The sequence below is a fragment of the Protopterus annectens genome, chromosome 10.part0, assembly GCF_019279795.1.
Source record: "Protopterus annectens isolate FY-2018-M chromosome 10.part0, PAN1.0, whole genome shotgun sequence".
In the NCBI taxonomy this organism is placed as follows: domain Eukaryota; kingdom Metazoa; phylum Chordata; order Ceratodontiformes; family Protopteridae; genus Protopterus; species Protopterus annectens.
Genome location: NC_056744.1, coordinates 70,981,837 through 71,002,087, shown reverse-complemented (window position 1 = coordinate 71,002,087; position 20,251 = coordinate 70,981,837). Strand labels below are relative to the sequence as shown.

The 20,251-nt window shown below is 42.8% G+C and overlaps 1 protein-coding gene across 4 annotated transcripts in view; it reads left to right on the top strand.

The window, feature by feature from the left end:
- Positions 1-20,251, top strand: part of STX8 (syntaxin 8) — a 2,187,953-nt gene that overhangs the window by 225,861 nt on the left and 1,941,841 nt on the right. For all 4 annotated transcript variants that reach the window (XM_044085028.1, XM_044085029.1, XM_044085030.1 and 1 more), the window contains exon 3: positions 4,380-4,474. In XM_044085028.1, the coding sequence (XP_043940963.1) occupies positions 4,380-4,474 (95 nt within the window). The remainder of the gene's footprint in view (positions 1-4,379; positions 4,475-20,251) is intronic.

The window sequence follows — 20,251 nt, the reverse complement described above, 5'->3', positions numbered from 1 at the left end:
GGTGTGCCAGTAATGAAGAAAACATTATTAGGAAAAGCTGCTGATTAAGTTATCCAGAGAAAAAGGGCAAAACAGAGACTGCATTAAAGCAGCTTTTAACACTCCTACATCAAGCACTTTAGAAACTACCCATCTGGCAAAAGACCATTTTATAGAATTTTTATACCTACCCAAATATCTTATAAGGGAAAGCAAACTGCTCACTCTCCTGTCTTGCATTTTACATGGTCAAGTACCAACAGAAGAGAACATTTTGGAATATGTATTCTGGATCTGTCATCAACCCTATTCCTCATCCATAGTGCTGGATGGCATTTTTTGTCAGAATGGGAGAGCATTGCTTTAGACAATCGGATTCTTCATACTATCTCAGATTGTTATTCAGTAAAATTTCAGGAGAGCCTTCATTTATATCTGCCAGTCACCAAACTCAGTTTCATTCATGTACAAATTGCATTAAATTTGATAGATTAATCATAATAGAAGAAGGCAGTACACTTGGTCCCTGACAACCAAAAAGTGAATACATTTATTCTATACTTTTTACAGGTCACACAGAAATATAAAACATGGACATTTGTTGTAAATATATTAAATCTGAACAAACGTACTGTGTTAAAATTTTGAATGGCTGCCTTAAAACCTTGCCTTATAGTAACACAGTCCCAAGAACTTTTGCAGCTGTATTTGACATTGTACTAGTACTCCTCCAAACAGTCAGCATCGTTATGAGCTGCTAGAAGTCCAACCTGAATCTTTCTTGGATGCAGTAATAGGCTTAGTACAGATTAAAATGTTCCTGGGTTAGGAAAAGGTGCAAGAGATGAAAGCCTTTATTAAAGGAGGATTCCAGTAATAGCAGGCCCAGCAGCTCATGTTGTCTTGCATCCTTTCGGGTCCTTATGCACTGCGAAAGCATCAGTGGTATTAGAGTGCCAGGAGTCAAGTTCCAGCCTCCCTACAACTGTAATTATTGTTCTTAATGCAATGGTGATGGAGCTTGTTTGTGGAAAAAATACATTTTAACGAAGGGAAATACCACTCGGCCCTTTTTTCTCCTTAGCAGCATTTGACAACATTTGCATTTTGCTTGGAGAGTACACTTCACTACGCTTGGAATGACACACTGTTGATCTCCCTAAAGAGAGAAGATCACAGTAGCTTTATAGGTTCATGGGTGCTTACTAGGTTCTTGATCCATTAGGATCTTTAGAAGTCAAGACTTACATTCCCAAGACATTTGTAGCCCTTCTAATATAAGTATGAATAACCCAGAGTCAGCAGAACATTTACATGTTACCCTTATTCATAAAGGACAGAAGTTAAAAGATTACATAAATCTTTTCAGGCTGATTCACTCTTGATTGACACAGGCAGTACTATAGCGATGTGACATATTATTAACTCATTAACACCTGCCAGCAGTCAGTTAATGGAGTCTTAGGTTGCTGATTGTAGGCTGGGCAGAAATTACCTGGATCTCAGAGTCTAACAAAATGTAAATGTGAAACAAATATCTTACACTGAGCAAATAAATTGGCTTTTGCCTTACTTGTTCGTTAAAATACTTTTCTCACATTTAAACTAAACTGCAACATTGAATACCTTGAATTTGTTACAGCAGTTAAGTTACACTGAAGCAGTAACACTGTGTGTGGTGTGTTTTTTCAGGAGCTGTAGGCCTGAATGAGACAAGGTAGCCCACAGAAGTAGAACAGCAGTAGGGAAGCAGTAAACTGCACAGTCAGTCACTGTTGATATGAATGCATTAAACTAGGCACATGGTCTTATCAACTGTAAAGGGAAACGTTGTTAGTTTGGTAGTGTCCAGTCTGTCATAAACTGTTCCTGATGCAGTATATCTTCCAGGACAGGAAAAAAAAAAACATTGGCAGGTTCTCCAAGCAGACGGATGTCCCTATATCATAAAATGTCAACTGAATGCTGAAGGGCATACCCAAAGTGGATGTATTTGCTAGTTATTTATCACCTTGCCAGATTCTGTTCTTTATTCACTGTCAAAACTCCTGGAGGCTAGACATCTTTTCCTTTCTTTAGCCCCAAGATTCAAGTTCCACTGATTCAGGAATGGGTGAAGAAAAAAACGATTCTTGTCACCACAGCTTGGCCAAGACAACCTTCTTTTGTTTCCACTTCTGAAGTTAATTCACCTCTACATCTTCTAGTGGACAAGCATTGTTGATCCATCAGAATGGCAAAGTTCTTCATCCAAGCTAGAATCCCCTCAATTCTTCACATTGAAAGAATATTTTATTTTGTTTACCCTGATACTTGCCAACTTTCAGGTTCTCTCTCAGTCAGTAAGCCTGTTTGTTCTCCATCACCATGGCAAGACCTGACAGAGGGTTGTCATTTTTTTCAGCCATCTGGGCCAGTTCAAATTTTATGCATACTATCCTATTCACTGCTTGCACCTGGTGTGGTACAGGGGAGAAGACCTACAGTGGACTGGACTATAGCAATGTTTGTCACCTCACTTCTGCAAAAAGCTGTTCCTCATGCCTGTCCCTCTCCTTGAAGCACATGTGGGTTTCTCCCTCGTCTCCACCAAGGAAATCGCACCACCCAGTGTGCCTTCGAGTACATGCCCCCCAGCTACACCATGAGGGAGGTGAGCGAGTTACATCCCTGCATTCCTCCTCCCAGCCCTGCTCCATAGGTGCTGCGACTGCTTATTGAACCCTCCGTCACCTTATCAGTGCATTATTCATCTGTGCTACAGAACAAGTCTTTCGAAGATAGGATATTAATTCTTGACAGTAACTTGTTCTTTTCAGGAGTTCTAAAAATTTTAAAGGAAGCCAAGAGGCCTGATTCAAAGTAATCATTCATTCAAAAGTGAGGTAAGTTTGCAGTATGAGCATCACTTTTAGGATTAAGCCATTTTAATTCCCAATTTTAAAGTTGCTAAATTATTTCATCCATCATCAGCATGTATTCCTGCACTTTGCTGGTTAGCAGTTAGTCTGTCAGTTAAAAGTTTCTTAAAATTTCTGTCTACTTAAAATCTACAAAAAGGCAAGTGAACCCTAAAGATATGAACTTTGTACTGTAAAAGTTTACTTTTCAGCCATTTAATCCACCAGATTCAAGGCAGCTGTATAGACTTAACAGATATCTGTTTTCTTGGTAACATTCACTTCAGGGGAAAAAGTCTCTGATCTGCAAGCCTTAATGTGGAACTCTCCCCAACACAGTCTTTCACAGTGGAAGAAGATCACTGAATAGTAATCATTCCTTATGCCATAAAGTGGTATCAGCTCTCTTGTTGATTCAATCTGTTCATATAGCAAGTCTTTAATTTAATTTGCAACATGTTGGAATGCATCGGTTAGTTGTATATTTGTTTCCAAAACATTGACATATTATAACTGAAGAGCACTTTCTGCAATAAAAACTGAACAACTTTTGGTTTCCTTAAAAATAAAGAAAGGGGTCTACCTGTTACAGAAAGATACTATCAAAATGAGTGGTCCTTGCCTTTTGTATTGGCAACAGAATCCCAGCAAGGCCTCCTTAGTGTGCATTTTCCCAGAGCTGCAGTTATGTCTAGCGCATACTTCATGAATGTTTCCACTCAGTACATATATTTCAGAGAGCATCATGCACTGCTATCATTACTTTGACAGACTACTGCATATAAGCAGCTCAGTCTAGTGGTAGGACCACTGTAAAGTGAGGTCCTTTAGCATTAGTCTATCACTGATTATCACACCAACCTCACACCTTAGAAACAAATAAAAGTTTGTCTTCCTGATTAAAACTTACCTGGAGCCAACGTGGGAAGAATAGAGTCCCTGAGTATTGCATGGACCATCAAGGCCACAGTGTTAGAGGCACTGAACTTAAGACTATTACTGACCATCCAATTGTGGATGAGTTCCATGTCTGGAGTTAAATGATTAATAGATGATATTGATTCTGAGGAATGAGAGGCAAAGCTGTGTGCCATTTTATAGCAATGATATTGAAACCTGTCAAACGGATAACTTCAACTAGTGGTAGTAGGCAGATAAAAAAACATTAATGGTCCAAGAATGGAACCCCAGGGAAAACCATAAAAGAATGGGGTAGGAGGAAGAGGCGTTGATCCTTGACCCCGCCTTTTGAGTACGTCTAGAAAGGTAGGAGGTAAACCATTCCAAAACTATATCAGAGATGCACAGTAGTGATTCAAAAGGTCTGGTAAAATAGCATGATCTACCAAATTGAATGCTGATGCGAGACCAGGAAGAACCAAGACAGAGTAATAGTGATGATCTCTTGCAACTAGAACATTAAAAAAAATATGCACTTGTTTTTGTGTGACGAACTTGCCTACTGAGATGCCAATCATGAATTGTGCTTTTTATTTTCAGCTTAACTTTACAATAAGATCATCCTTACAAAATCTTCGAGAGCAAATCAACCTGCTGAGGGAGTCCTTGATGAGAGCTTCATCTTCCCGCCAGATGTATCCTTTTCATCATGTTCAGCATTTTTAAATGCAAATGTTTTCTTAGTGGAATGAAGGGGGGCAGTACATTTTTTTACGAAGTCTTTTCTTTTTATAAAGTTGGATGAAAGCATTCCGTGTATCTCCATTTCCTTTTTCTTACCTTCGTTTGCCTTATGGTATCATCATCATCATCATCATAAAAATAACCCAAGTATCTTCTTTTCTCTCTCCAGTTTATAGGTGTTTGCAGAAACTGTATGTGTATGAAATGTATGCATGCATCATAACTGACCTTATAATTAAATTAGGTAGAATTTTTTTCTGGACAGAATTCAGTGTTCCTGATCGAATGACTGAGGTGCTAAGGAATAATTCTGCACCAGATGTCATACGAGTGAAGGATAGTGGAGCACATTTAGTCCCCAATAGGCTGATACCCTTGCTGTATGCTCTTCACTTGGGTACATAAGTACTGCTGCCCACCACCTGAATTGATAAATGTGGAAATAAGAATACTTGCATTGCAGGGACTATTGTGTGTTGCTAGCGGGGGGAAGATGGAAAGGAAGAATCCTCTCTGCCATGGTTGTAGTATGATGACTGTTATTGGACCTCGCTTGCTTTCCCTGCACTGCAGCACTGTCCTAAGTGAATAGGTAGTTTCAGACATGCAGGCTGCATTAAGGAGAAAACGTGGTTATGAGTTGCAGGATCACAATCAAGATATGTAGAAGAAAAAGCACAATGTACTGTAATGTGAATCTTTGCCTCGATATTAACATTGTTTTCTCCTTCTCTTTTACAGGCCTATTTTGTAAGGGTTCACTGTAATCTGTGTTTGCATTACTTTATTACACACCAGGCACATTGAGAAGTGCCTGTCTTGTGGCCTCATGCTTATCAATCATTTCGAGTCCTGTCATGATTAAACATCAAGGCACAACTAAATGGAATGTTATAAAACTTTTTACTAATTCAGTGGCTGAAATATCAGGTGATCTTTAATTAGTATATGTTTATTTACAAAGAATACAAATATACAGAAAAATTTCTTTAGTATGATATTTCACTGTAATTTACATGTATTTTCTTTATTTTTGTCTGTTTGATGCTACTGTTGTATGGTTATCAACAGATACATTTATTTACTCTTGTTTTCTATGTGCTTTTCTCCCACAATACAGCAAGCTATCAAACTTCCCTGTGTCAGCCATTCATTCAGTTTGTTCCCCTGTCCCGAGTATTCATCAGTAATGTTGAGAATGGGGTGGAGCCTATTACACTGGCAGCCTTAGTGGTGGTTTGTGCCTTTGGTAACATTGTGGCAGTAAAGACATGCTTATTAATTTAGGCCTAACCCCTCCACTGAATGGGGATGATGGAGCGTGAATATGCAACATCACCATAGAAACCATAGTGTCCTCCTCAGTGTGGGTGTACTCTTGTGCACTGCTGAAGTAGCTTGGTGACAGAATACTTACCCCGTAGCATTTCCTTTTGAAGAACTGCCCATCATCTAAAGGACTGCAGCACTGAATGGCTGCAGACCACCCCACTCTATCCCAGGATAGACATACCCATCTACCAACTCTGTCAGGTGCCCAAGCCACTATTCAGATGCTGGTCACTTAGGCTACATTCAGGGCTTTATTTCTCTATACATCTGTATGCCATTATACTCATCACATTTATGCTGAATTGTTTTTTTTCTTTGTATTGTTTGTAATATATAGTTTTGTTTAGTGCTTTCAATAAATATCCCAGTGAGTTCTAAACCATTCAGTCCCTCCTCCTCACACTGACCCTGTATCATTTTAATTGTCAGAATCCAGTTATTTAAAGTACATTTCAAACAAAAAAGTTCCATTTGCTACACTGAAGGTGTTGGATGTCTTCAGAAACTGCTTGCAACCTTTAGGCTTTTAACAGATACATTGTCCTAAGGTATGTCTGACTGTGATATTTCTATTTCATAGATAAGTACAAGGCTTGTTGCCCCTGGGGGCCATTTTAAGCCTCACCAATTCCCCTTTTGGTGCTAGAATTAAACCCATCCCGTTTGGTATTAAATTTAACTTACTCATCCCGTGGTTAATATTGTGGGTTTTTTTATTTGGTTTTAGGATTATTCATTTGTTTTATTTATTTATTGATTAATTGATATTTGATTAAAGGGAAAGTGCGACTGGATAGAAGCACATTTTCAGGGAGGCTGGGGAAAAAGCTCCAGATTATTACAAAACAATTTAAGAACAATAATTTTACAATCTTCAAAAATAAAACAAAAACATCAGCAGTTTAAATAATTATATCAAATTAAACATAATATAAAAACATTGGTTAAAATCACTACAATGTCTATGATCGTTTAATATTTACAGAAACTTTAGACAGTTTGTAGAAAAAGTAAAGGTAAGTTTGTCTAATACAAATTGGAATTGCAATATGAGGTAAGGTAAAACAGGCTTATAGTTTATTTAGAGAGAGAGTCAGGGAAGAGAATTAAACAGCAGTAAGGAAGTAGGTGAAGAAGGGAGAGTAAGGAAGTATAAGGAGTGAAACTATACCTATTCATATTTAGGGATATAGTTTATCCTGAATTTGAGCAAGAAGAGAGCCAGATTTTAGCGAAGAAGTCTTTCAGAGTGGTTTTGAAAGATGGGTGGAAGGGTATAGACCTGACTGATACAAGTAAGGAGTTCCAGGCCTAGCCCTTAGCCTTAACCTATTGATCTAAATCTTTTGGGCAGAATTCCAGTGAATGGAGTGCTTTTGTTCATTTTAGGAAAACAGCTCTTTCTCTGAGTGTATTACATCTTGAAATGTAGCTTTAAGAGAAACAAAATTAATTATTTTGAATCTTGGCCTTGTATGTTGCTGTCAATATCTTAGTTTGTCCTGTGGGAAAAGTAGTATACCTCATTAACACCTAAATGGTGTGGAATGTCACATATCTGGTAGCTTACACACATCTTGCATTCCAGAAAATTTTCTGAAAAATAAACGTAAAAAGGTTAAGATAAACAAAAGTATTTTGTGAACAATAAAATATATTAAAACTCTACAAATTGCAATGTTATCAGTAAGAAGTATTCTTTGCAGTGATAATAGTGGATTCATAGTCTTTCCGTAAATACTATATTATAATGACACAAACCCAAATTTGTTTTCTTGCTAAGCTTTCATAAACAATTTGTCATATCTAGACATGTAGTTAGAACATTTTTAACCAGACATATATTTTACATGACAGTAAGAAATGTCTTTATGGTTGCATGTTTATGAAGATATTTACAGAAATATGAAAACATATGCTTATTTGTATAATTAGAAATATAACATTGAATGTTTCTCAACATTTGCAGTGTACAAATATGCATTTGAAAGACAGTTTTTTCAGTAACATTTTAGGTTTCACCTGATGTTATGCAACAGTTTGCAAGTCGCTTGTTTTTTGAAGTAGTAAGTATATATAGCAATATTGTTTATTTTCATAACTATTAACAAGCAATGTACAGGATAATCGTGTGATAAAAATGGACATTGACAATGTATTTTCCTATTGTTCACCATGGCATATCTCATCATACACCTCAATAATATATAGGGCTCTCAGTTATGAAAATATGAACATCAGTATGAACATAAGGGATAAACAGTAATTCATTTCTGTATTGCAGGGCATAGTAGATTAACAATGTTGGTGTCATTGTGTTAATAACTCCTTGCATTTTCTAATACTGCCTTTTATTAGCTGGTAAGCCACTTAATAAAAGAAGCCATACCCAGAAAGGGTCTATATTATATCCTTGAATGCTTAAAAAAGCGAACGCTGATTGATCGAACTTATTTTCGCGAAACTGCAAAATATCGAAGCAGCAGAAACTCGAGTTTTTTCCTAGGGAAAGAATTCGGTTGTCCATTTCTGTTGCTTCGGTATTTTCAGTGTTATGGTGGAAAGTTACCGGTTGGATTCAGGTAAGTGTGCGATTGTGTGGATGTGAGTGTTAGGGTTAGGGCTCGGGTTAGGTGTGTGTGCGATTGAGTGGACATGAGGGTTAGGGTGGATTTAAGTGAGTTAGGGTTAGAGAGCGGGTGAGGTGAGTGTGCGATAGTGATGGACCTGACAGTTCAAGATTATAAGCTTTTGCTTAAATTAGGTCGATCAATCAGCGTTCGTTTTTTTAAGCGTTCGATGATATAATATAGACCCCCCCAGAAAAGGTCTGGATGCCATAAGGAGTTATGGGTGTGAACTGTAAGTATACAAAAAGGCACTATATGCCTGAATGATATACTCTGACTATTTTTTTCCTGTATAGCTAATGTGAGATAAGTATGAATAACTCTGATAATTTAGAAGTGGACAAAATAAGAAGCAAAGGTAAAAAATCTGCATTCAGATGAAAAACAGTACATGAAAATGAAAGTTATCCTTTGTATCCAAGATGATGATTAAAGGAAGACTAATGTTCTTCTTGTTTCACTGTTGCAGTCATCACCTGTAGGTTATCCCTGCTGTGATGGCCCACGGCCGGCTCGAATACCAGAGTCAATGTTTTTCTGCATCGGCTGCTGCCGCTTGCTGTCGGACATCAGGTCATCAGTGCTATAAAGGAAGGCAGCCAATGCCATTACATCAGTCTTTCTTGCCGTGAAGCCCATAGCAGAAGCAGTTCGCAAGTGTGCCGGTCGGTCGCTACTAGAGTTTGAATTACAGCCGAAAATATCTAAAGCTAAGTTCCCCATTGCGGATCCTTTTTTCTTGCACTAACCAATATCTGAAAAAGTTAACAATTGTCTTGCCTGTGGAAAGAAAATATCACACCGAGACTTCCATTATTACTGCGTCACTTGTTTAGGCCCAGACCACGATGTCCCCCGTTGCCAGTTCTGTGCCCTCTTTAATGTGAGAACCATTCATCATAGAGCTCTTATTGTAACCAGGTATTTTCGTCTTCCATCTTCGCATTCTGAAATGGCGTCCATCAGCCAACAATCAGTAGATATTCTGAAAAAACATAAGGATAAAGATAGAGACAGACCACAAAAGGCTAAGCCTTCTGACGAGACTACCACTAAGCAGGTCGTCAGTTTTCCGGAATTCAGTGAGGCACCTTTGCATCCCCTGATGCCCAGTTCGGTACCTTCGCAGGCATCCAATGAGACCCTTTCAAAGTCTGGTATGCCACAGAAATCTTCTTTGTCTTCCGAGCCTTTGGTTGTCTGCCTTGGTTGGGTCTGTAGCTGTGAAGCAGGCACTGGCTTCCAAGGAGGTTTCTGAATCTAGACAAAAACTGACATCTTCTCCGACTACCATTTCTCTCAGACCAATGGATACTATTAGGCCTAGGGGCAAGGCCACTCCTAGGAAAACTACTTCTAGTCACCATTTTACTTCTGCTCCACCACCCCAAGCTCAAATGCTTAAAATAGTGGAGGATCTTATCACCCTTATCAGGGGTAGTCAGGCCACATCTTCTAAAAGGAAAAGAGACCTTTCTCCTGGAAATAATGACAGGGCAGGATTTTGAGGAGTCTGATTATTCCGATTTTGAAGAGGAACAACAACTTCTTACTGCTTATGAGGATTCAGAGGAAGCCATTCCTTCTTCCTCCCCACCAGAAGATCTTTCCTTTGGGGAAACCCTTCACACCCTCAGGGAACATTTCCACTGGGAAACCCAGGACTTCCCTCAGTCTAAGAAAAGACTCTGTTTGTAGACCTGCCCCAGCACAGACCCTTGGCTATCTCTCCAATGTTAGAGGTGGTTGATGATATCTTCCATGAATCCAGCTTAGCTCGTGACGCCCTCCCACCTGCTCCCAGAAAACCTGACGGGAATTACAGAGTACCAGATTCTCACAAATACCTGTACAGAAATCCTGCTGCAGACCCAGAGGTCATTACACAGGAACCAAAAGGAGCTAAGGCTAGTTCTGCAAAGAATCCTACTCCTTCTGACAAGGACTCCACAGCTGTGGACAGATGGGTTAAAAAAGTATACACCTCTGCAAACTTAGCTATCAGAGCACTCAACTGTCAGTTCCACATGTTAAAATATCAACAACACACTTTGGAACTATTAAAGCAAAAGATTTCAACCTTTCCTGATTGTGCCAATTTGAAATAGTTAGCAGATTTACTGCAATCTACTTGTCAAGTGGCTAAACACTCATTACACTGTGGATATGACGCCCTTGAATCCTCAAGCAGGGCAGCAGTGTCAGGATCTGTCATTAGGAGACATGCATGGTTGAAGGAACAACTTCTCACTGATCATGTCAAATCTAAATTACTTGCTGCACCCTTTGATAAGGACAGCTTGTTTGGAGCGAAAGCAGAAGAGGTGCTTAAAAAGAAGGAAGACAAAGCAAAATCTATGCAAACAGTAAAGGATTTCCTTCAGGTACAACCTCCTAGGTTCAGCAGGAAGTTTCCATCAAAACACTGGTCCTTTCCTGCATCTAGCTGACAGGGGCAAGGTAAGCCCCGCAGGGACAGACCACCCAGACTCCTATCCCAGGGACAGCAGAGAACCAAACAGTGGGCCTCTTCCACTTGAAAGGCAGGGAGTTGTAAGACATCCCTCTGTGGCAAAACTCTCAATGACTCCCTCTCCCCCTTCTGCCCTCTTTTCACTCACCAGAAACTAAAAACTAACAAAAAAAATTGTCTTTCTGTAACAAAAGACCAATGGGTCTTAAAGATAATTTTTCAGGGATACAAATTCTCTTTCAACGAACTCCCAATTCCAAAAGGGTACGCAGACTTACCTCCAAATCGGTGGGCAGAGGCATTGAAACAAGTCCTAACTCTCATATCTCAAGGGGCAGTAGAACCTGTCCCCTCAAATGAAACAGACAAAGGCTTTTATTCCAGACTATTCCTTGTTCCTAGAAAAGAGGGCACTTGGCACCCCATCATGGATCTATCCATTGTGAACACCATCCTGGTGGTCCCCAAATTCAAAATGCTAACTTTGCAGCAGCTGCTGCCTATGCTGACAAAAAATGCATGGTTAGATACCCTAGATTTAAAAGATGCCTACCTCCACATCCCCATAAGGGAATCCTGCAGGAAATTCCTTTGCTTCAGAGCAGGCTCACAACACTTTGTTCTCTGCACTACCCTTTGGCTTATCTACTGCTCCCAGGGTATTCACCAAATGCTTAGCCCTGGCCATAGACTTTTGCAGACATAAAAATATGCAGATTTCCCCTTATCTGGATGACTGCCTCATTCAGGCAGATTGCAAAGAAAAGCTCCTCAAGGACCTCCTCTTTGTCAAAACCCTCCTAACCTCCTTAGGGTACACCATCAATGAGAAGAAATCAAGGGAAACACCATCCAGGAAGGTCATTTTCTTGGGAGCACTGCTGGACACAGCATCCCAAATGGTCTTCCTATCCCCAGAAAAGCAGAGCATCCTGCCTCTCAACTTTACACAGCTGGCTTCCAGAAGTCACCTTACTGCGAGGAAGTTCCTGCAAGCCTTTGGGTACATGGCATCTTGCATCATTCTACTTCCTTTGGCCAGGCTTCACATGAGAAAACTTTAGTGATACCTGAAGAACCTTTGATGTCAGCACTCATAACCTCTAGAGACCTCTCTACCTCTGATCCCCTGTATAAGGGCTGAGTTTCTCTGGTGGGCAAGGGCCTGTGCCCAGAACAAGGGTCTTTCCTTCACCCTCCACCCAACTGGGTATACCATTACCGCAGATGCCTCAGACATAGTTTGGGGCACTCACCTAGAGGGCAGGTGCACCCAGGAATTTGGGATGCCCAGCACCTTCCCTTACACATCAACCAGAAGGAAATGATGGCAGTACAAAAGGCTCTGACATCCTTCAAGCCCCATCTCAGGCCAGGGGTTCTCCTTATCAAAACAGACACCACCACAGTAATGTGGTCCATCGACAAACGGGGAGGGACCCAATCTTACCCTCTGTGCAGGCTAGCCATGAACCTCTGGCTGACAGCCTCTTCCATGGGACTACACCTGGTACCACAATACCTGCCATGTATCAACACCACCCTGGCAAACCACTTAAGCAGAAACTTACTGGAGCCCCAAGAATGGCAGCTCCACAGAAAAATCTTTTTACAAACCACTCAGGCTTGGGGGACTCCAGAGGTGGGTCTCTTTTTGCTTTGCATCTCAACCATCAGCTGAAAAAAGTCTGTACTAGGGAGTACCACCACCTACCATGGAAGGTGGATGGCTTGACCTTCCCCTGGAACACCCTCTTTGTGTACTCATTCCCTCCTCTGCCTCTTATTCCCAAGGTAAAAAACAAGTAATCTCTGTGGTATCCCCGAAGTCTCAAAACAACCCACTAAACCAGTATAGTGGGTCCAAAAACAAAACCGTGTAAGAAACTTCTCTGTGTGGAAGATTTTCAGTCCATATATCTCTAGTTAATCACTGTATGTTAATCAGATCAGACACTAGTAGTAGCAGTAGCGAACTTAAACTTGTCTTAAGTCAAAACAAAAAAATAATAAAAGATATATAATTGTACAGCATTACTAAGTATTCGAAAGTAATCCAAGCAAGGCAGGCAGTCTGTTTCCAGCCCAAAATCCTTTATTAAGTACACAGACAAGTGATCCAAGTAAAACAAAAATAGAGTAATAATTTCCTCACAAGCTTTCTAAATATATATATACTTTTTTATCAGGCATGGTAGTGGTTTGTTGTGCTGTCAAACAAAGTGATGTTATGTGATCCTATCTCGCCTACATTCTGAATGATGGGTTCGGAGCCGATCCCTCGGCTCCGACTCGGCACGCTTATGCCAAAGAGCGAAGTCTCTTATTGGCTGAGCTTATTATATCCCAGGATGCACCACTACCATTCCCCCAGATCTCGTTTGCCGCTTCCCTGCGAAGACGTGGTCTCGAGCTGGCTGGGCTAAGTAGTTTATTAAACTAACTTTTCTGTCAGTTTTTTGCTGTTTTTGCTCACAAAAGCTGTTTTAACAGCTATCGCTAACTTTGTGTACGATTTGGATTTGGAATTGTTGTGTGTGATTGGGTTCAGTTTGTTTTCGGCCCCCCCTCCATCCAGGGCCTTCCCGGACTGTTAATATTTTAATTACAGGGTCTCTAATACTTGTTCAAATTGGGTTAGAGTTACCTGTTCTTTTTACAGGAAGAGTTGGCTTTGTTTATTACTGTAAGCTTATATCAGTAGTAAAAAGTTAGTGTACTTTCCTGTCAGAGTGACTAGATTTGTGTATCAACATGTCTCAACCTCATAGGCCTTCGGGCTTTAAGAAATGTTCTAAATGTGCTTTTAAGATGTCTGTTACTGATGACCATCTACTTTGTGTGTATTGTTTAGGGGCAAAGCACTTGCAGGAGTCATGCAGCGTATGTCACGCTTTTTCCTCTAGGGTCCTCCAGGAGAGGAAAAATAAATTGATTCTCAAAGGCTTGATTAAACCCTCTTTCGAAGAAGCCTTGGCTTCCTCTCCGACTCCTGCCAAAAAGAAAAGGGCTTCGGCTCCGACCAGTCCGTCGGATCCGACTGCCAAGAGACCTAGGCAGGCCTCTCCTTCGGCTCCAAAGACTTCGGAGCCGAGGTCGGAACGGTCTGCCTCGATGCCTCCAGTATCGACTCCTCGGGCTTCGGAGCCGATGGCTGGGGCATCGAGGCGGGTCACCTTCGTCGGCTCCACTGCTCTCGGAGCCGACAAGGGTCGCCCGCTCAGACACTTCCTCCTCGGCGAAGTCTACCTCGGCACCGATGGAATCTGGTGTGTGTTTCCTCGGCCGATTCTCATCGAGTCGCCTCGAGCCGGGTCCCCTAGTCCCTTGGGGCCGAGGGAGAGGTCTTCTCGAACCCGTTCTGTTTCCTCTCGGTCTTGAGAATGTCGGATTCTGATATAGACAGGGTGCTCCAAAGACTTTTCCAGTCCCCAGTCTTCCAAAAATTTGTTTCGGTTCCGACCCAGTTGGCCTCGGAGCCGATGACCATGACCCACCCCATTGACATTCCTCCTCCGACTGCTTCGGCTCCGTCGGAGCAGGTGCTCTTGGAGCCGGTGGAGATCTCAGGGTCGGCTCCGACCCTTACTCCAACCCGGGCCCTCGGGTCCGAGTTTGGTACGCGGACTTCTTCGGCTGGACCCGAGGGTGATGTTTCGGGACCTATGCTTTCGGTTCCGAGCCTCCCTCTCGGTGCTTCGGCTGCGGGACTTCCGTCTGCCATCATGGCCCCGGAGACCGGATTCTCCCAGGATTCTGGGGGTCCGGCTTTCAGGGCCATGAGGAGTGCCCTGGCCAAATCCTCTTCGGCCATCTCTCCGGTTCTACCAGCACCTTCCCTGGGCGTGGAGACTGGGTCTTTGGCAGTTCCCCTGTCCGTAGCCAGCGGAGCCCCGAGGCCTGAGGTTACGCCCAGGGGGGGTTCCCCTCTTCCTGGGGGTTCTTGAGTCGTCCAGAGGAACCCCAAGGAAGAGATCGTGCAAGAGGAAGCACGTGGACTCCCCCGAGTCTATTACATCGGACACGGATATGGATGATGCGGAGGGGTCCCCTAAGTCGTCCTCGGACGATGTCTCCTTTGCAGACATCTTAGAGATCCTCAAACAACGAGGCGGCTGGATGTCCAAACCCCTCTGCGGACGAATCAGTGCTCCTCAAGGCCTTTGGGGCTCAGCCCTCCGCCTCCTGGGTGTCTCCGCCCTTGACGAGCTTCTGGATTTAGTTTGTCGGAAGGGCGGAACACCCGGATACCGTGGAACCAGTCCCTTCTCGCCCAAACAAATTCTTATCTGCTCCCCGAGAAGGAGTTCCTTACTAAAGGCGTGGCTGTAGATGCCATGGTGGTGGCATCTGCTACACAACAGGACGTGGCAGAGGCTTCAACGTCCATCCATCCTCCTAATAAGGAGTCTAGGAGTATGGATAGGCAGGAAGCGCACCCTGACTTCAGCGGCCTTTACCTTAAGGTCTCTGAATTATTTGGCACATTTTACCAGGCTTCAGAGGGATCTGGTCAAGGAGTTGTCAGACTCCTCTCGGGTAACCTACCTGAGCAGCTAGCCCAGTCCGTTAGCTCTCAGTTGGCTATCCTTACGTCAATTGCTAACTCGTCCATGAGGCTCATTTCTTATGCGGCCGAAGGGGCGGGTAGAGCGGCAGGCACAGGCGTTGCTCTCGAGACAAGCCTGGCTCCGCTTGTGTCAGTTTCGGAGGCCTTCAAGTCTTCCTTCGCCGACGCTCCTTTGATGGGTCCTCATTGTTTGGACCCAAGGTGAAAGACACCCTTACCGCTGTGAGCAAGAGGGAAAACGTTATCTGCCGTAGGGGCCCGTTATTCCACTCCCTTTCGGCCTTACCCCAAGGCCAAAGGAGGGGGAAAATGTGGTTCGAAAATCTCGCAAGTTTTTCTCCCAACAGCAGGAAGATTCCCGTCCAGAGGCAGAGGGCGGGAAATTTTTCAGGGAGACGCCGTCCCAGAGGCGGCAGAGGGCCCGCAATTCTGGAGACCGCGAGTCCTTTCGTGGCTCTTCAGCCTCCCATACGACATGAGGGATTGCCCGGCTGTGCTGCTCGAGCCAGTCGGGTGTCGTTGCCAAGCACCTAAAAGCCTGGGAGTCAATCACTCAGGACAGATGGGTGCTTCGGATAATTGCCGGAGGTTACACCATCCCATTCAAGTACTCACCCCCTCCGTCCAAGAGAATCCCGGACCCACCACCCAGTCAAAGGGAAATAGCAGCCGCAGAAGCTTCAAAGCTGCTAGAAAAAGGAGTCATCCAACCGGTCCCCACAGACCAAATCGGATCAGGAAATTACTCCAGGTTCTTTTTAGTGCCAAAAAAGACAGGGGACCTGAGACCAATTTTGGATCTCAGCAGACTAAACCTATCCGTCACGAAATCCAAATTCCGAATGGTCACGTTGCAATCCATTCTCCCGTTGTTGGAGAAGGATGTTTGGATGTGCTCCATAGACCTCAAGGACGCCTATTATCACATACCGATACATCAGGCGTCCAGAAGGTATCTGCGCTTCAGCCTGGGAGCCAGTCATTACCAATTTTGTGCTCTGCCCTTTGGTCTCACCACAGCTCCCAGGGTGTTCACCAAGTGTTTGGCAGTAGTGACGGCTCACCTGAGGAGTCTTGGATTCCAAGTGTTTCCCTATCTCGACGACTGGCTCCTGACTGCCACCACCAGGCATCTACTTATGGACAACCTCAAAGCCACCATCTCCTGGGTGTTTCCCTAGGGATTACATTCAATTGGTCAAAGTCTGTCTTGCTGCCCTCTCAGCGCATAAAGTTTATAGGAGCAGAGATAGACTCAAGATTGATGCGTGTCTTTCTTCCTGCCGAAAGGATTCGAACTTTACAGGGCCAAGTTCTAGCTCTGATCTCAAGATCCAAAGCCCCAGCCAGGATGGTCCTACAGGTTCTAGGCTCAATGTCTGCCACGGTACTTTTAGTTCCTCTAGCAAGGTTACACATGAGGATTCTTCAGTGGCTCTTATCAACTCAATGGTCCTTTCAAGATCTTCCCCTCAATCATCACATCATGATTACGGAAATATGCAAAAGGGACCTTCGCTGGTGGCTTCAGACATCCAACTTGGATCAGGGAAAACCCTTTGTTCTCCCCCCTCCGGTGGTTACCCTGATGACAGATGCCTCCCAGATAGGGTGGGGGGGGCATTGTCTGGGCAGGCTAGTTCAGGGATCCTGGCTTCCGGACGAAGCTCTTCTCCACATCAACGTGTTGGAGATGAGGGCTGTACTTCTATCCCTACAGGCCTTACACAAGTTTCTTCCTCAGGGCATCATCGCCATCCACACAGACAACATGTCGGTGGTTTGGTATCTGAACAAACAAGGAGGGACCAGATCGTATCCCCTTTGCAGAGAGGCCATGAGAGTGTGGGAATGGGCTGTAGCTACCAACCGCTTCTTGGTAGCGACCCACATCCCGGGAAAGTCAAATGTATTGGCGGACAAATTAAGCAGGACAATTCTCTCTCCTCACGAATGGTCTCTAAACCGCGCAGTAGCAGCCCAGGTTTTCAAGAGATGGGGGACGCCGTGCTGCGACCTATTTGCGACTCCACAAAACACCAAGTGCCAAAGGTTCTTCTCCTTGATTCCACATCAGGAAGTACCAGCCATGGATGCTCTAGCACAACCTTGGCCAACAGGGTTGCTTTATGCTTTTCCTCCAATTCCACTCCTTCCCAAAGTTATTCAAAAAGCTTCTCAGCTAGGGTCTTCAATGATTCTGATTGCCCCATACTGGCCTCGTCAGATATGGTTTCCTTACCTGAAAAAGCATGCAGTGGACGATCCGTGGACCTTAGACCTGATCCCGGATTTGCTAATCCATCAGTCGGGACATTGGCATCAGTCTCTTCAATCTCTGAAATTGACAGCTTGGCTCCTCCACTTCCAACCTTAATTAGAAGTCACACACTAGACCCGGAAGTTGTTCACATTTTATCTTCGGCCCACAAACCTGCCACTAACAAATTGTACCTCAGTAAGTGGAAGAGGTTTGCTATCTGGGCCCAACTCAAGGGCTTAGACCCTATCACTGCTCCTGTCCCAGAGGTTTTGAAATTCTTAACATCCCTATTTAATCAGGGATCTTCTGTCTCAACTATTAAAGTTCAACTAGCTGCTATCTCTAAATTCCATGAATCCACGGATCCTCCTTTGATGAGCAGCAGATTATGCAAAACATTCATTAAAGGTGCGAGCCTGTTAAGACCACCAGTTTTTCATCCTGCACCTCCGTGGGATCTTGATTTGGTGCTGCGCGCATTAACATCTCCCCCCTTTGAACCGGCTGCTACATGCGAGTTAAAATATCTGTCATGGAAAACGGCATTTTAGTGGCTATTACTTCGGCAAGAAGAGTCTCAGAGCTTCAAGCCCTGTCTATTAAACCACCGTGTTTGATTTTCCACAAAGATAGAGTATCACTTAGGCCTAATCCATCCTTTGTCCCAAAGGTCTGCTCTAGTTTCTGTCTTCAACAATCTCTAGAACTACCAGTTTTCTTTCCAAAATTCTCTAATGAAGCAGAATACACTCTCCATAAATTGGATGTTCACAGGCAATTACGCTTCTATTTAGACAGGACTCAGCAACTTCGTAAGTCAGACCAGTTGTTTGTGTCCTTCTCAGATAATAAATTGGGCCAAACCATCACAAAGCTACAATCTCAAAATGGATCAGAGATTGCATAACTCAGGCCTATTCTTCTTGAATAAGCAACTTGCATCATCTATCAAAGCTCATTCTACCAGAGCTATGGCTACTTCTATAGCTTTTCATTCCAAGCTCGCTATTTCGGAAATTTGTGCTGCGGCTACTTGGTCCAACCCGCACACTTTCATTTCCCACTACAAATTGGATGTGGCATCTAAAGGACGAGCTTCATTTGGTTCCACGGTACTCAGGAGTGTTTTCCAGTGAGCCGCCCAGGATTCAGGTGCTAGGGACGCTGTCCCATCATTCAGAATGTAGGCGAGATAGGATCACATAACATCTTTTAGTTATGTACTCACCATAACTTCAGATGTTTGGGATCCATCTCGCCTACATTCCTGATACCCACCCTCCTTCCCCCTGCCTTGCAGATCAGAAGAGATTGAACGGTTTTGAGCTCTACTGTTTTTATCTTGTTTCATCTGACGATGTTATATAAGCAGGGTATGCATGTGTGCATGTATGCGGACAAACTAGATCTGGGGGAATGGTAGTGGTGCATCCTGGGATATAATAAGCTCAGCCAATAAGAGACTTCGCTCTTTGGCATAAGCGTGCCGAGTCGGAGCCGAGGGATCGGCTCCGAACCCATCATTCAGAATGTAGGCGAGATGGATCCCAAACATCTGAAGTTATGGTGAGTACATAACTAAAAGTTATTGGTACATGTTAAATTCACATCCCTTCCCCCATTAGTGTGACATTCGAGCTGGTACTGCCCTACTTAGTAGCTGTCATAATAATAATATAACCCTTATGTACTTTAAATAAAATTTATAATGATGTGGTACCTCTTATTTAACCAGATTATTAAGTAGATCATTAAGTGTGTGATTTTATCCAGTACAATATACTACATGGCTGGAAATATATCAACCTTAGTTCATTTGGTAATCAAAAATATATATATAAATATATACATATACATTTTGCATGTAAAAATCCATTTCTATTTTCATAACCCATTGTTAAAAAAGATCACTTTCGTCCTTCTGGACTTCTTCAGGTCTGTGTACAAGAACCCTAAAAACTATCTGTAAAAGTGTATATAATTGTATAATTAGTATTGTTATTACACATCATTTTGAATAAAGTGGAAAAAAGAACCAGAAAAAAATAAAAATAAGAAAAAAATGTATGTATGATGATGGAAACAAAATATACACTTATATTACAACTGATTTAAAATAGTGTTTAAAACCAACTGGTAGAGGCAATTTTCTAAGTTCCAGTGCACTTTTAATTGAACAGTAGTAGTTTAGTCCAGACTTCCTAAAAGAGTTCAGCTTTAATTGCCACATAATTTCATGTTTCTCCAGAATATTTGGGATGTCTCCTTCAAGATCACCCATGTCTGTGCGATCCAGGATCTGGAACTTAAAACCTGTGTGCCTTTTATGAAGAGAAAGGTGTTTGGCTAGTGCATTATTTTTACATCCAGAGCAGATTTCTGACAGATGATATGAAATCCTACACTTGAGTTTATTTACAGTCTTGCCCACATAGAATGCATCACATTCATTGCACTGTG